Below are 15,262 nucleotides of genomic sequence, written 5' to 3' on the forward strand. Positions count from 1 at the left end.
TTAAACCTCCAACTCTTGATTTTAGGTCAGGTCATGATCTCACAGTTTCGTAAGTTCAAGCCCCACATTGGGTTCATCACTTATGGTGCGGAGCCTGCTTGGGATTCTCTCTCTCTTCTCCCTCTCTCTGCCTGCCCCCACCCCTTCACACACACACTCTCTCTCTCAAAATAAATAAATAAATGTTAAAAAAAAATAAAGAAAGAAAATGGATGCCAGTACTTCACTTGGGGCCTTAGACCCCACTCTTTCAAGGGCCTTACTCTGACCAGAGAGATGTGACCGCTCAGATGTTCCTCCTCCTCCTAGACCACATCCTGAATCCCAGAACTATGGAGTTCACTGTCACATCTCCCCAAGCTCATTTGGGTCTGCCATCCCAAGGGCAGACTATGCCTTTGATAGAGGCACACTAAGCCAGAGTGGCAGCCAAGGGGCAGCCATTTGGGGTGTAAGGGGATAGCCAGAGCTTGGGCTTATGGGCTGGAGTGTCCACATGAGTGTCCAAGACCCTAGTAATGCAGGATGGAGATTGGGGTGGGAAAGAAGGACTGGGAGCCAAAAGCCAGCTCTCCCATGTTGCCCAATTTCTGTGAGGATATCCACAGGGTCCCAGAATTCTGAATTCACACCTGGCTACCAGGGCCTTAGGAAAGCATATTTTTTCTCTGTAGGCAGACAGAGCATATTTTCTTTCACAGTTAGTGAGCTTGATTTATACCTTTTCAATATTTAGACATCTGATACGTGGCCTCCATTTGTACCCTTGCCCCAGGCCCTGCAAATATGAGTAGTGGGCTTATAGTATGCCAACATATTTTGTTTGGCTAGAAATGCTGTGTTTTGGGACTTTTTTTTTTTTTTTTTTTTTTTACATCTTGCATTAGTTTCCAACATTAACATTTGGGAGATTTCATATAAGAATAGAGATTTAAGGTTTCTCTTTTGAACAAAACACAGAAAATCATGTCATTCCAGGCCCGCCTACCTATATGGCAGAAAGAGGCCGGAGCCTGTGTAGCAACTGCCTGCTCTAGATGGGGCAGAGCTCTTGGCATTTGCTACAGTTCCCACCTACCTCCCTTCCATCAGCCTGGTGACCTCTCTGGCCCCTGGGGGCATTTGAGTTTGTCACCTCTGATTTAAGTCCTTCATTAGATATGTCTTTTCTACGGAAAGCCACCATGCTGACACATTTAATGCATTTTTGGCCTCTTCTCTCCAACTTCCCTCAGAGAGAACGGCTTTACTTTTTCATGAGCTAAGTGTAATTCCCTAAACTTCTGTATGGATAAATGCATATAATTTTGGCATCTTATTCCCTGACTTCTGAATCTTAGGGAATCGTTAAAACAACAGCTAGGAATGTTAAGAGAGCAATCTCTCGGCAGGGATCCCCCTTTCAGCAAGCCCTGCGAACTGGAAACCAAACGGAATGGATTTTCTCACTTGGACCCTGGCGAGGGAGGGAGATTTCTGATAACTGACAAAGAGCTTTTGTTCAGGTTTGCGTTGGATAAATCAGCTTGCCCCATTTTGTGGCCCCTTACTTTTTCCAGGTTCGTCTTCCCTTTCTGCCCCAGAAGGGCCCCTGCCCTTCCTGTCCCGTGCACCAGGGCCACAGGCCTGGGTGCCTTCGGGTCTCCAGCACGCTGCCTCTCCTCCACCCCGCCTCTCAGTCTGGAAAACAGCTTTGCAAGTTAACCTCCAGGGGCATTCACTGGTTTTCCAGCGGGGTCCCCAGCCCCACAGGCTGCCAAAATAGGCTCTTTACACTCCATAGATGGGAGAGAAAAATCTGCTTGTTCGGTTGCAACTGTCAAGCAAAGGACGTGCTGAGCTCAGATAGAAATAGCAGCAGGGTCAGGGCAGGGCAAGGCCCCAGCATTTCATTAGCTCAGCCCGCTCAGGGTGATTAAATGCACACAGTGGCCCATGAATGGGGCCATGGAGGGCAGCCACACAGCGCAGCACAGAAAAATCATTCTTTGGCTGCTGTCAGCTGGCTGAATGAGACTTAATTATTGGGATAATGAGAACTGATTTTCATTGTTTTAATTTTGGGGAAGGGGTGAGAAAAGAAGGGACTTTTTCCCTCATCTGGGTGAAAGGATGCTAAACTATGGCCTTCACCAAGGCCCCACATCCTCCAGGCTGCTGTTGGCTAAGCCTCCCGGGTTTGCTGTTTTCTATGGATGCAGTAAGAAAGGGTGTTAGGCTTGTGTTCTGTGTCCGTGTTTCCTTTAGGCCCTGTAATCCTGGCAGGATGTGTCTTCCTAGGAGCATGTCTGTGCTGGCATCTGTCCCCAGCAGCTGTCTCAAACTAACAAGGACGGAGAGAATCCACCGGACAGATCTATCTGTTCCCAGCCCCTTCCAAGTGCTTCCAGGTCATGAGTGAATCCCATCTTGTTCCTTCTTTTGTTTTGTTTTAAATACAAGACCTAGTGAATTAAAACAATCTGCTCAGGTCAAACATAGACAAAGAATTCTGAGTTCCTAGCACTCATTTTGAAGCTCAAGATCTAGGTGCTGTAGAAATACATAAGGACACATCCCCCCTGCAAGAAAGTCAGCTGGGGAGACCCAGAACGATTAGAGAAATGCACAAGGGGGCCCTAACTGAAGGCAAAACTGGCTAACCAGAAGACGAAAGAGAGATTTGGAGTTTGCGTTTTGGAGCGGTGAGGGAAGATTGATGAAGCCAATGGAAGCTTGCAAGGGCTCCAAGTTTGAATACAGTTTCAACCAGAGCAAAGAGTGGAACTGGACGGTGTGTTTGAGAGGAGGAAACAGACAGACGTTACTGGAATGAAGAATCCACGTGAGGAGTATGGCCAGATGGTGCAGAGCTGCAAAAGCCAGAGCGTGCGTTTTTTTCTTCCTAAGTCCATCCTTGTCCATAAAAAGTGCTTGTTGTCACTTTCATTTTGTTTTTACTCTTATCCCTGCCCCCTGCTCCCTCCTGCCCAGCACTTTAAAGAGAAAAGACAGAAAGGCAGAGGGCCTGCCCTTCTTCTTGGAGCGCAGAGAAGGAAACTCCCTTTGGTTTTTTTTTTTTTCAGGGCTTTTAGGTTTAGGTTTAAGACCTTTGCCGGCTCCTTCTCTTTTTTTTTTTTTTTTTTTTTTTTTTTAATTTTTTTTTTCAACGTTTATTTATTTTGGGGACAGAGAGAGACAGAGCATGAACGGGGGAGGGGCAGAGAGAGAATCGGAAACAGGCTCCAGGCTCCAAGCCCTCAGCCCAGAGCCTGACGCGGGGCTCGAACTCACGGACCGCGAGATCGTGACCTGGCTGAAGTCGGACGCTTAACCGACTGCGCCACCCAGACGCCCCTGCCGGCTCCTTCTCAAGGACTGCCCAGGCCACCTCCTCCCACAGACCCTCACCCTTCCCAATTTAGTGTAGCCTCTTCTTTTCTTGCAGACTTTGAAAGGACCTGAGTTCAGTTCTTCAAATCTGGCAACTAGGTTCTTTGTACCAAGGAATAAATGGCTAAGGGGGACTGGCTATGATAGGTTAATGGCCTACCTGGCCCCTTTCCCAGGAGAAATGCCATAGTCCTTCCCAGAAGCCACATCCTATATGCACAGCCTTGATAGAACATATCTTCCCGTCAGAATCAATTAATCATGCCTGTCAACACTGGGAATGGCCTCTCTGGCTGAAACAGTGGCTACGACCCTCATGCTTGAAGAATCCTTTGCCTTGGAAACCCATGTAGGTCAGAGGGGAAAGTGGAGTCCGAGTGGCATGCCGTGTTTGTAGGGTATGTTTTCGCATCTCTGGAACCTATTCTTGTGCTTTTATGTCATCCAACTAACTTTGCTCATCACAAAGCTATATTGTCAGCGCAAACCTTTGCGGCCTTGCTTGGACCTAACACCATTCATTTCAGAAAGAGAGAGCTGGAAGAGTGGAATTTGTAATAAAAGCTCTTAGTATTTATACATTTTGTCTGAGATCTTCAGGCACTTAAAAATGATTTGAAGTGGCCACTCTCCAACATGTCTTTTCTTTTCCAATCTGTTTTCCTCTTGGCAGCCTGTAGCATCTTTCTCGAAAACATACCAAATCCTGACTCTTCCTTTACTGAGACCTCCATTGGTTCTCTATTGTCTACAGAAATAGTCCCCACACTTTTTCGATTGAACCCTCTAAAATTAAATGAATCTTGAATATGTACACCCAATGTATATTTATTTTTACATTATACACATGTATTTCTTTACTAATACATCATGTATTATAAAACATGCACACAATTAAATTTTAGAAGGCTGAAATAAAGTTGAAATAAGCAATAGCCTAAAATATCTTGCTAATCATGATGGCTTCATTGTACTGTCATTAGCCAGTACCACAAAATGTGATCAATGTGTCAGGCAAAGTTTATCATAAGTGATAGAGGATGTAAATCCATACGTCTGATAGTTCTCTTGGAATTTTCTAAGTGAGGTTGGCTCTCTTTCTTGTTGCATCTGAACATTTGGTCATTCTTTTCAGCTAGAATATGACTGAAGACAACTCGTTCGAAGGGAAGTATAAATGCTACTCTTATTATTTACCTATGCTTATACTATCTTTGATCTGTTGTTTCTTTGCAGGAATATTTTTAGTCCCCTTGTCCATTTTGCATATATTAGGATGAACTAGATAATATCCATAAATCATAACATATAAACCGTAGTGGCTTATATTTTGTTAAAAGCCTGGAGAAGAATGAGGACTGAGGACACCACTGTTGAGCTCTCTGTACTGTGCAAAGCCTAATCTTACCATAGGATGCTTTATCTCATGAACCATCCGTGACCAGTAGCCATAGCCATGGATGGAATGTCAACGTATATATTAAATGTTATAAAGCCGAATTTCTTATTTCTTAGATAAAAATAAAGTTAAAATTCTGATAATTTCTGCCTGAATCCTAATGGATTGTCTTGTGTAACTCTGGGGTGTGCATCCCATTTGGAAACCAAAAGTCTACAGGATTAATTTCAAACACAATAGCATTGGTGGAAAGGGCCTTTCTCGGTCTAACCTCAGTCCATCTTCCCAGCCTCATCTCCCATTGTTCTCTGTCATGTACTATTGAGACTTTCCTTGCATCTTAAACATGAAATATACTTTCATAACTCCATTCCTTTGTACTTACTTTTATAGCCAACCAAATGCCTTTCTCCTGTTCTCTGCTTGGCTAACTCCTCCTCAACTTTGAGGACCCAAGTTAAATCTTTAAAAGACCTGATACCCTTAGACCAGAGGTCAGCAATTTTTTTCTATAAAAGGCCAGATAGAAAATATTTTAAGTTTTGCAGGCCATACTGTTTCTGTCACAGCTACTCAATTTTGCTATTGTAGTACAAAAGCAGCCATAGACAATACATATGGAAACGAATGTGGCTGTGTTCCAACAAAACTGTCTTTATAAAAATAGGTGGTGGACTGCATTTGGCCCTAGAGCTGTAGTTTACCAACCCCTGCCCTCAAAAGCTTGTCCTACTTGTAGCTTTTTTCCCCATGATTGTCTGTTTTAAAAGCACATCTCCCTCAAAGGACTAAATCCCTTGCAAGTCAAAGACTTATTCCTATTCCCTAGAAGCTAGAAGTCTGAGACCTAGAAACCACCAGTAAAGGCATATTATTGATTATCAAGAATTATCATGATATTCTTGGTGGAAAAATGGAGAAAAATTCTTCCATTGGATACAAGATTGAATGGCTTACTTCTATGTCTTATCTTAGGTAAAAGATTATATAAAAATCCTAATTAATGAGATTAAAGGATTTGGCTTGCATTAAAACTAGGCTTTCTATCAGGGCAATCAGTGTCCTGCTCACCTGACCACCCACGTTCATGTTCTTATCACATTGTTTTTGCCCACAGCTTCAATAGACTCTGGAGAATCACTATATTTTCAACCACACAGCCACTGGTAAGGCCAAAACCTCCGTGTATTTATATGTTGTTTTATGGTTTACAAAACAAGTGGCATAATTCCCATTTTGTAGATGAGGAAACTGGGGCATGTTAAATAACTTACCCAAAGAATGATATAGCTGGGACTTTGACCCTGGTGTTCTGATTCCAACCTGGACTCTTTCATTATACCAGGCAGCTCCTTAAGTAGTTACAACAAAATAGCACCGTGCAAAATTAGTTCAAAGAAGAAACTGATCCCATCTGAAATCCCAAAGAGAACTTGGGACATTGTATGTGAGAATTTCAATGGTAGTTTGTAGAGTTGGCCCAATAGAAATATAGACGTCTTGCCAACTTTGCACAAGATACATAAATCTCACAATCAATTTAACTACCTTCATTTATCTTGGAAACACAAAAATTTAGACTATAACTTGGCTTGAATGAAGAGATTCACACCAAGCCTGCAATTCTGCTGCTCTTGTAAAGTGTTTCATGAACCCCAGTGTAAAGACCTTACTATTTTGTTTGACTGTGAAGGTAGTCTGTACATACTTGCCACTAGTGGAAGGTTAATACTGACTCACAAGCAAGAGGACCACTGACTGAATCACCACCACTTACTATAGTCCTCTGCTCTGTATTCCTTGGAAACTTCTTGCCTCAGTTTGGGCTTGACCCAACCCACTTAGAGGGAGAGAGAGCAATTTTACAGCCCTGCATGGAATGACTCCAAGCCAATCGTATCTATTTCCAAATGATCTGACGCAGCAAGTGGATCATATTTCCTTTGGAGGCTTGGCTGAGGACAGTTGGGTTGGTGACATTGAGCCAGAGTGAATAAAATAAGGCTGTGAAGAAAAATCTGAAATGGTCTCTAAGGAGATAGGACTAATGAAATGCTCAGGTCAGGAGTGAGGTGCTTTCTGGAGAGATTGAAAAAAAAAAAAAAAAAAAAAAGAAAGGAGGACAAGGTGACCATGTGTGAAATTCAAACGAATCAACAGTGATTTGAGAAAGCCAGGCAGATTGGCACATGCCCAGTACCTTTCTGAGAGCAGGCACTAAGCCTAAAATAATTCACAAAATCTACCACTCATTTTTATTCTTACCTTTATTTAGATTTTTTTATTGAAAATTTTTATGGTTGGTTCCCTGTCCACTTTCTCCCTATCCTGCCAAATGTATTTGCCAAAGACCAACAGACCCCTATGTTCAATTATTCTGGTCTTAGGGAATAATGTTTAAGGAGTTCCAAGAACAGGATGTGGGAACAGCAGAGAAGTTAGGTTTCATTTAAGGTCCTTGGAAAGAAGCAAGTACCCTAGGTTGCTAAGATAGAAATGGAGCTAGTTCTTAACAGATCCTGTGAAAGGGTAAGCTGAGCCCTAGAACCAACTCTCAATCAGGGGAGTTTCTGTTCTCATGGATACAGGCAGATCTTCTGAGTGCCATGGGCATGCATTTGCTTCATTGTTCCCTGCTTTGATTGTGCAAAAATATTTTCAAAGCAAAGGCATAGTGACAAAGTTGGGCTCTTTGAGGCTGTTCCTTGAGCAAGAGGAAGTGTGTACCTTTGGCTGTCCAGTTGGCAATGATATCTTCATACTACTTCTTTCCACCCAACTATTTTGGCCACTGGAGTTATTTTAGCAGAAAACAGTCTAAGAAGGACACCAGTCACTTCCCTTTTCTTCATGTTCTTCATATCAACTCACCTGGCATGTCTCAGGCATCTGCTGTGTGCCAGGCCTTTTTTTCAGAATGGAACAAGATTGTCCTTGCCCTCTTGCCTTAACAGTCTACCCGGAGAGACCATCAAGTAGTCTAGGTACCTGGGGCAGAAATAGTCTGAGAAACACGATGGAGACTCAGGGGAAGGAACCCTTGTAAAGCAGCTTCACCAAAGAGCAGACGTGAGAAAGGGGAGAGGGCATGACTATAAAGGGAACTCTGTCCATCACTCATTCTTCCACACATTGATTCCCCATTTATTACCTGCTTATTATCTGCCAGGAACAAGGGGCTGGGAATTCAAAGATGAATAGGACACGAGGCATGGGTTAGAGGGGAGGGGGAATAAAAGTGGAGCTGAAAAACAGATTGGGCCAGATTGGCAAGGGCCTTGCGTGCCACGCTGAGTCTGAACCTTGTTCTGTACGCAATGAGGAGCCTTTGAAGGTCTTTGTGTGGGTGGTGGCACAGATTTCCACCCCACCCCATTATTTCCAACCTCAGGCCCTGATTTGTTTGTCTCATAGCACTTACTACAATTTAGAAGTATTTTATTCACTTGTCTGGTTTCTGCTTGTTTCCTGTCTGGCTCCCCAACTGGGACATGTGTCCCATGAGGACAGAGATCCTACTGGTCATACTTACCGTTGTATGCCCGGTCCTGGGCACAATTTACCAAATATCAGAAATATTTACCAAATCAGATCTGTATTCAGAGGATTGTCTCCTATTTGTAGAGTGGAGAGCATCTGAGGCTGGGTGATCCTGTAAGGATTGTAGTGACAAAGAGATGCTGGGAACCTAATCTGGGGCACTGATGGCATAGATGGAAGGGGGAAAGATTTAAAGGACTCATCAGAGTTAACACTGACAGACCTGGATGAGGGAGAGGGAAGGGTCAGAGGGGCCTCTAAGGTTTCCATTGGGATGTCTGAGTGGCTGGTGATACCATTGAGAGAGAAAGGATAGGGGAGGAACCCGAGGAGGGGCTTGTCATGGGAAGCAGGAGGGCGTAGATAATGAGATCAGTTTTGGACATGTGCGATTTGAGACAACTGTAGAATGTCCAACTGGAGATGTTGCAGTCAGAAATATATGTGAGCAATTCAGGAGATGGCTGGGGCTGAGGTCACAGGTTTTTGGTAATAAATGAAGTCAGCAAAGAGTAAGGTCACTCAAGGAGAACAGAGTTTGAAGAGACAACAGAAGTCCAAACCTGGAGGAAACACAATTTAATGGGAGAATATGAAAAAGAAGCCATGGGAAAGACAGAAGGGGAGGTCCAAGAAGTAGGAGGAGAAGAGAGGGGGACTTCTGGCCACCGTTGAGAAAGACCAGCCCCATCTAGGTCAGAGCAATGAAAATGGGAGCTGCCATCCTGGGTGACTAATATTGCCCCTTCCTTACCATGTCAGTGGTAAAGGGAAGCTCTTAGAAATTCTGGGCCACTGAGAACAGAAACACATCTGTGCAGTTTACCAGGATTTTCACCATCTAAGAGACCCTGGGGGTGGGGCCAGATTTAGTCATGTGCTGAGTGGTGTGCCTATTTGAGAATGTTATCAGCTTGGAAACATTTTTTGAGTGGGCAGCCACAACTCAAACACTGGCAAACCCTTCCTCTTATCACCTCCTACCAAAAATGGCTCATGAGGACTAGGCAGTTGCTTAACAAATGGCCCCCACTGTGGGTCTGGGTTCAGGTTCCAGCAGGGTTATTGCAAATGGCAGCTGGTTCCAGATTTCTCAAGGTAGAGGCTTTCCTCTGGGAGCTGGTTCACATGTTAGTGCTGATCTTAACCTTCCCTCAATCCTAACCTCTTTTTCTTAGCATTCCCTGACACATCCAAAACTGTTTCTACAGACACCTCATTTTCCCTTCTTTCATGCCACCTATGTACTACTACCTTCTACTTCCTGCCCTCTAGCACAAACCAGTGATTTCCACACTTATTTTAGGCTCTGAAAATGTTGCAGAAATGAAATGAGAATGTAAAGAGAAGCCCAGGACACAAAACAGACCAAAGAGGATATGCTCTAGCTAAAGGGAAGAATGTAGGGGTCTAGCAATCCTGTCACTCAGAGTCCCAGCATTCCAGGGGATCTGCGGTGAGTCTCTGATGCAGGAGAATCCACACTGATCTGAAAGTCTTCCCAGGTCTCTGTTGTCTTCCCATGTCTTCCCAGGTCTCTGTTGTATTTGGGTCTGGAGAGAGCATCTGCAGGTCATGAGTCACTCTCTTTTCCTGGGCATTTTCCCTTCCAGGGAAAGAACAGGCCAGGCTGGTGCAGAGTGTTGGAACACCACTACACAGAACATGTTCCCACCGTTCCCACCTTGGTCTCTACCAGAGCTGCATGGCCCAGGTTCTTGGGCCTTCTCTATGAATGGAGTCATTTAATCTATGTGGGTTGACCACAGATTCCCTGGAAAAGGCTGCTTGGGAAGAGGACTCACAGACATGGCTGTCCCACTGTAAGCAAGACCCCAGCGATCCTGTCTTTGAGAGGCAGATGGAGGAAAAGGAGATTTGTAAAGTCAGCATCATGTCCTCAAATTCTCTCTGTCTCTCTGTCAATTGCTCTATCTCCCACCTTCTTTTGGGTTTGGTGCTGGGTGAATCCTGTCCCCCAGCCAGGGACCGCCTGTTCTCCCCTCTGGGGCACGCACCCTGCTGCCCAACCCAGCCCGGCCCAGCCCTGCTGCATACTTCCACTCAGATCGTGCGTCACAGCTATTCATCTTGTTTAGTGCTCGGCTTGGCTGCAGATGCTGTAAATATGGTAATTTTAGACTCCCTGATTGGAAAGCGTTGTGGGTCAGGGAGGAGAGCAATTTGGTTTACTCTTGGAGAGCTGGTTCCAAGCTGGCTCTGCCACTCTCTGTGCACCCCTCTTCACCAAGCTGTGGCCCCATCAGGGCGCCCCCCCTCTTTGTGTTCAGTCCCGATTTCTCTGAGCCTAGAGAGGAGTAGGATAGATCGGATGTATCTGGGCCCTTGGCCTGGAGAATTGCGGGTTAGCACTGAGAGCATGGAGGCTGAGGGGCCAGAGTGAGGCCAGTGACTCATGGGGTGGGGGTCCTGACCCTGGCAAGACAATGCCGAGGGCGGGCTGCCTGGAGATTAGACCCCCACCCAGGGCCGTGTGTTCGGGGGCACACTGAGGATGAAGTGGGGGCTGCCAGAGGCCCCTGACCCCTCCTGAGCTCTCTCCCTTTTCCGTTCTTTCCCTCCTGACCTCCCCCTGTGGGGGGCTGTCACTCCCAAGGGCCTTAGGCAGCAGCTCCCAGGGTTGTCAGCTAATCCCTCCTCCCATCCCTTCGGGGCTTAAAGGCGTAATTTGCATTTGATTACAGGACCCCTGAACTGGGTTGGAGATTCAAATCCCTAGGGCGAGACTTGAGGCTGACAATTTCCAGCACCAGGAATCAGTGGGAGCTGAGAGTCTTGAGCCCAGGGCCATGTCAGGTTCTGCAAAAGCCACTAGATATGCTTCCAGCTGTCTGTTCGCCCTCCTCAGCAGGACAATCCTAATTCCAAGGCTCTGAGTTGGACTTGGAAGGGTCTTGGTTTTTGTGTCTCTGTCTATAAGTCATAGAATGTTTGAACCCAGGAGCCTGCTCAGATTTCTTTGAGTCTAACCTGATGAGAAGTGATTTGTGCCAAATCACAGGGCCAGGTAACCACAGGATTGTTAGCTCACATCTGGTGCTTAGGCCAGGCGCTGGATATACTTGTATAGAAGGCTCTAGAAGAAAGAAAGAAAAAAGTCTGCTAGGTATTTCTTTGTTACTGATTCCTGGGGGGACACCATGGCACAATCCTAGTGCTATCGCATGATGTTTGGTCACCTCCAGCGACAGGAAACTTGCCTCTATAAGTCAGTCTATGAAAACACTGGTCCGCTCTGTTGTGTCATAGTTCTTTACTGGTGCAAGCTGTTTGTGCTAAAAATGCCTTGTAGCCAAACTGCACCGTTTTGGACTGATTTTGGTTATGGTTTAAAGAAGCTCAGGCATCAAACATCCCCAACAAAATGATCCTACTGCTCTCCATCCTATAGAACAAATCAGAATCACAGCTAAAATAGTCTTCCCTAGAGAGGTATGGCTTGGTCTACTTTGAAAAAAAGATGGGCCTTGAGTTTAAACACCATTTTGCCTGTTGAAATGCAAATGGTTGGAGTACTTGGAAACCGTTTGTTTTTTAGTGGATTCACAATTCCCCCCGGAAAAAAAAAAAGAAAAAAAAAAAACTGTTCTACAGAATTTACTAAGCACACTCTTCCTTCACGTGCAGCATGGGATTTTATATCAGCCATCCCTGGTGGGTCAGAAGTCTGAAAGCTTTGCTGTACCCAATCCATCAACCCCAGCAGTGATCTGTTTTCTAGAGAGGCAAGGGTGGGAGGGTGGGGGTCGGTACAGGCTTTCTGGGGAGATTTGAAAATAACAGCACATTGGTGAGGGAAGGAGTTGCTTCCAAAATTTTCAAAAATAGTTAAGGAGGAAGTATTTATAACCATGAGGACTGGCCAGTAGAGAACACTGACAAGCTGGTGGAGGGTGAGGAAAGAGAGGCAGGAGAGCATGGAGGTGGCTCAAGACCGGAGTTTAAAATTCCCGTTATCTCCCAGGCAATCATTTTTGACAGCATCCCCCACCACCCGCCAGACCTGGTAAAGAAACCTTCACAGGGCTCCCCACCCATCCCCTGGGTTCAAATCACAGCTCTGTCATTCACTACATAGACGATGATTTCAGGCAAGTGAACATCCTCTGAACCTTACTGTCCTCCATGAAATGGAACTAATGGGAACACTCACTGGTTTGTTATGAAGATGAATCCAGGTGGGAGAAGTCCCCTACGCGTGGCCTCGGCACAAGTCTGCTATCTCACCTCCACTTCCATGCCATCCTGTGCTCCACCCCAGATTACTGGTCCCAGATTACTGGTCCTGCCTGTCACTTCTCTGCTTCTTCTCCCCTGCCAACAAATTAAATACTCTGCCAGGCTCTGGCCCGGTAGTCAGCACCCCCATGCCCTGGCTCCAGGGGACCTTCCCAGGCACATGCCTTATCCCTCATACGTATGAGGCCAAAGGAGCACACTTACCACCTGGCAGGGTGCTTAGAGAGTACTGGGCATGTGGTAAGCACTCAGTTCTTACTATGATTCTACAATCTGTCTTTTGCTTAGGCCACTTCTCCCCTCCCTCTCATTCTGGCTGGACTCCAACGCCCCCAGCCACCACCACCTTCATAAGACGTACCTGCCTCTGGTCTCCTGTAACGGTCTGATGTGAGCCACATTCATATACCTGATGCGCTTAACAATATTTATGTCCCAGGTTTATCTCTTTTTCCAGAAGGAAAACACGTCCAGGTCAAGGGCTTTCTCTCACACTTATTTATAAGCCCTCAGCACCTAGCACAGTGTAGCGTACACAGTAAGTTCTTATACTAGACTGTGATGGCCTTAACAATGATAATGGCTCTACTTTATTAAGCGAATGTGCAGGTTACTGGGGACTTCTCCCACCTGGATTCATCTTCGTAACAAACCAGTGAGTGTTCCCATTAGTTCCATTTCATGGAGGACAGTAAGGTTCAGAGGATGTTCACTTGCCTGAAATCATCGTCTATGTAGTGAATGACAGAGCTGTGATTTGAACCTAGGTTGGTCCATTCTAGAACTTGAACTTGATCTTCTACAGGCTCCCTTATACTCTCATGAAGACAGGGACTGTGTCTTTCCCCCTAAGACAAGGTTGCAAATTGGCAACCAGAGGACCAAATCTGGCCCACAGATGTGTTTTGTTTGGCCCATGCAGTGTTTTTTAAAAATCGGGAGATTTTACATCATCATCTACATTTCTGGCTCCACTGGAAAACCTGGGAGATCTGGTCACCCTGAATACTAGCGTGACAAGGCTGAGAATCAGCCATGCCCTCCTTTCTCTCTGGCCCTTCCAGGCATTGCCTGCCTCAACTTTTCAGTTCAGTGTTTCTCCCCCAGGGTGGTGGCATGAGACGAAGGTCCATTCTTGGTTACGTACAACTGTCCCAGATAGTGTAGAATGTTTAGCAATCCTGGCCCTCACCCACTAAATCAGTAGCACTTTCCTCCAATCATCTGGATGATCCTAATCACCCCCAAATGTTTGCAAAGCCCCTGGTGTAAGGCACTTGCAGATCACCCCTTGTATCACCAGTGACGGCACACAGTAGGGCCTCAGGTAAATAGATTAAACAGACTTACAATGAAATATCCACACTGAATCCTTCCCCATATCAAAGGTTCCCATGACAACAGAGGCAGAAAAACGGAATAACCATAGCATTTAAAAAATAAATTATCTGAAGATAATTTAACACATTCCTCTAAACACCTGTCCAACAATGGGGAAAAAAATTAGTAATAACACATTTCCATTGAGGCATTTCCATTCTGCATGCCTCAGCTCCCGCTGTAATGTTAATTGGTTATGGTTTTCTTCTAGGCCTTACGTGTAACGAGAGTTACTGTACAGCTGTCAACCAGACCCCACCCGGGAAAGTCTCCATTTAAAGGGAAAAGAACTGAATCACCCACAGCTTTTACAGAGAGGTGTTAATAATATTTTTGCTTTCCGTTCTAATTATAAAAATACTGCGTGCTTACAGTAGACATTTCAGAATATAGTAAAATACTAAAAGTAAAAATCACTCATAATTTCATTGCCTGAAGATAATCATTGTTTATATTTTTGTATATTTCCCTCCAGTCTTTTTTTTTCCATATGCACATGTAATTTGTGTTTATTGTTGCCAGTTTTATTTGGCTTTTAGCAAAATGGAGACATACCGTTTACAGTTTTCCTTGCCATCTCATGGCTGTACCCATTATCAGTTTAATCAATCCCCATTTGTTGGACAAAGAGTTGCTTCTCAGTTTTTATAGTAAATAATATAGCAATCAGCTTCCTTGTTCCTAAGTTCTAATTATTTCTATAGAAACTGTGATAGAGCCATCAGCACAAGAAGAAATCATCCCCTCTACAGGAAGATGGTGTTGGCTCTGGATCTAGAGAAGATGGGTGGAGTAAAGGGGAGACTGAGGTCTGGTAAGGAATGCCCAGGCAGGGAGGAGCCCGTGTTATTGAACTTGAACCTCATCCTGCAGCTGCAGGCCGGCCATCTGCCCAGAGTGAGGGGAGGGGCCGTGAGGTTGGGGACTAGGATTCTAAGCTCTCACCGCAGGAAGCAAACAAGGGCTTAACCGAAGGATGAAAATGGTTTGGCAACACTGAGAGCCCAGTCGCGGTCACACCGTGGGATTTAGTGATAGAGACCATAGGCACAGACACACAAGTCTCCACAAAGCTAGGAGACCGAAGCCAAAGTGGTGAGGGGGTAAGGGTGGGGATCGTAGGATTAACTCAAGTTTGGGAAATGGTCTAACAGATCCAGCCAAAGTTCAGAGGGGATGGTGAGAGCCTCAAGAAATCTTTTCCCACCCCCAAATGGAAAGATTACTGTAATACCTAAGTAAAAATACTTTTGCAACCCAGGAAATAGAACTAAGAAGTTATCTTTGCCTATGAAAATGGCTTTACAGACC

At 45.2% G+C, this 15,262-nt stretch overlaps 1 protein-coding gene across 4 annotated transcripts in view; it reads left to right on the plus strand.

Moving 5' to 3' along the window:
• The window catches only part of RAD51B (RAD51 paralog B), a 647,789-nt gene extending 633,169 nt beyond the window's left edge, over positions 1-14,620 (plus strand). For 3 of the 4 annotated variants that reach the window (XM_040477496.1, XM_040477495.1, XM_040477500.1), the window contains one exon: positions 14,163-14,620. In XM_040477496.1, the coding sequence (XP_040333430.1) occupies positions 14,163-14,230 (68 nt within the window). In that variant the 3' untranslated portion in view covers positions 14,231-14,620. Of the gene's footprint in view, positions 1-5,888; positions 5,938-14,162 lie in introns of all 4 variants that reach the window. The other variant, XM_040477497.1, reaches the window with a different exon arrangement.
• The last annotated feature ends 642 nt before the right edge of the window (positions 14,621-15,262 follow it).

This window comes from Herpailurus yagouaroundi, unplaced genomic scaffold (genome assembly GCF_014898765.1).
Source record: "Herpailurus yagouaroundi ecotype Mexico unplaced genomic scaffold, PumYag 141, whole genome shotgun sequence".
Classification (NCBI taxonomy): Eukaryota; Metazoa; Chordata; class Mammalia; order Carnivora; family Felidae; genus Herpailurus; species Herpailurus yagouaroundi.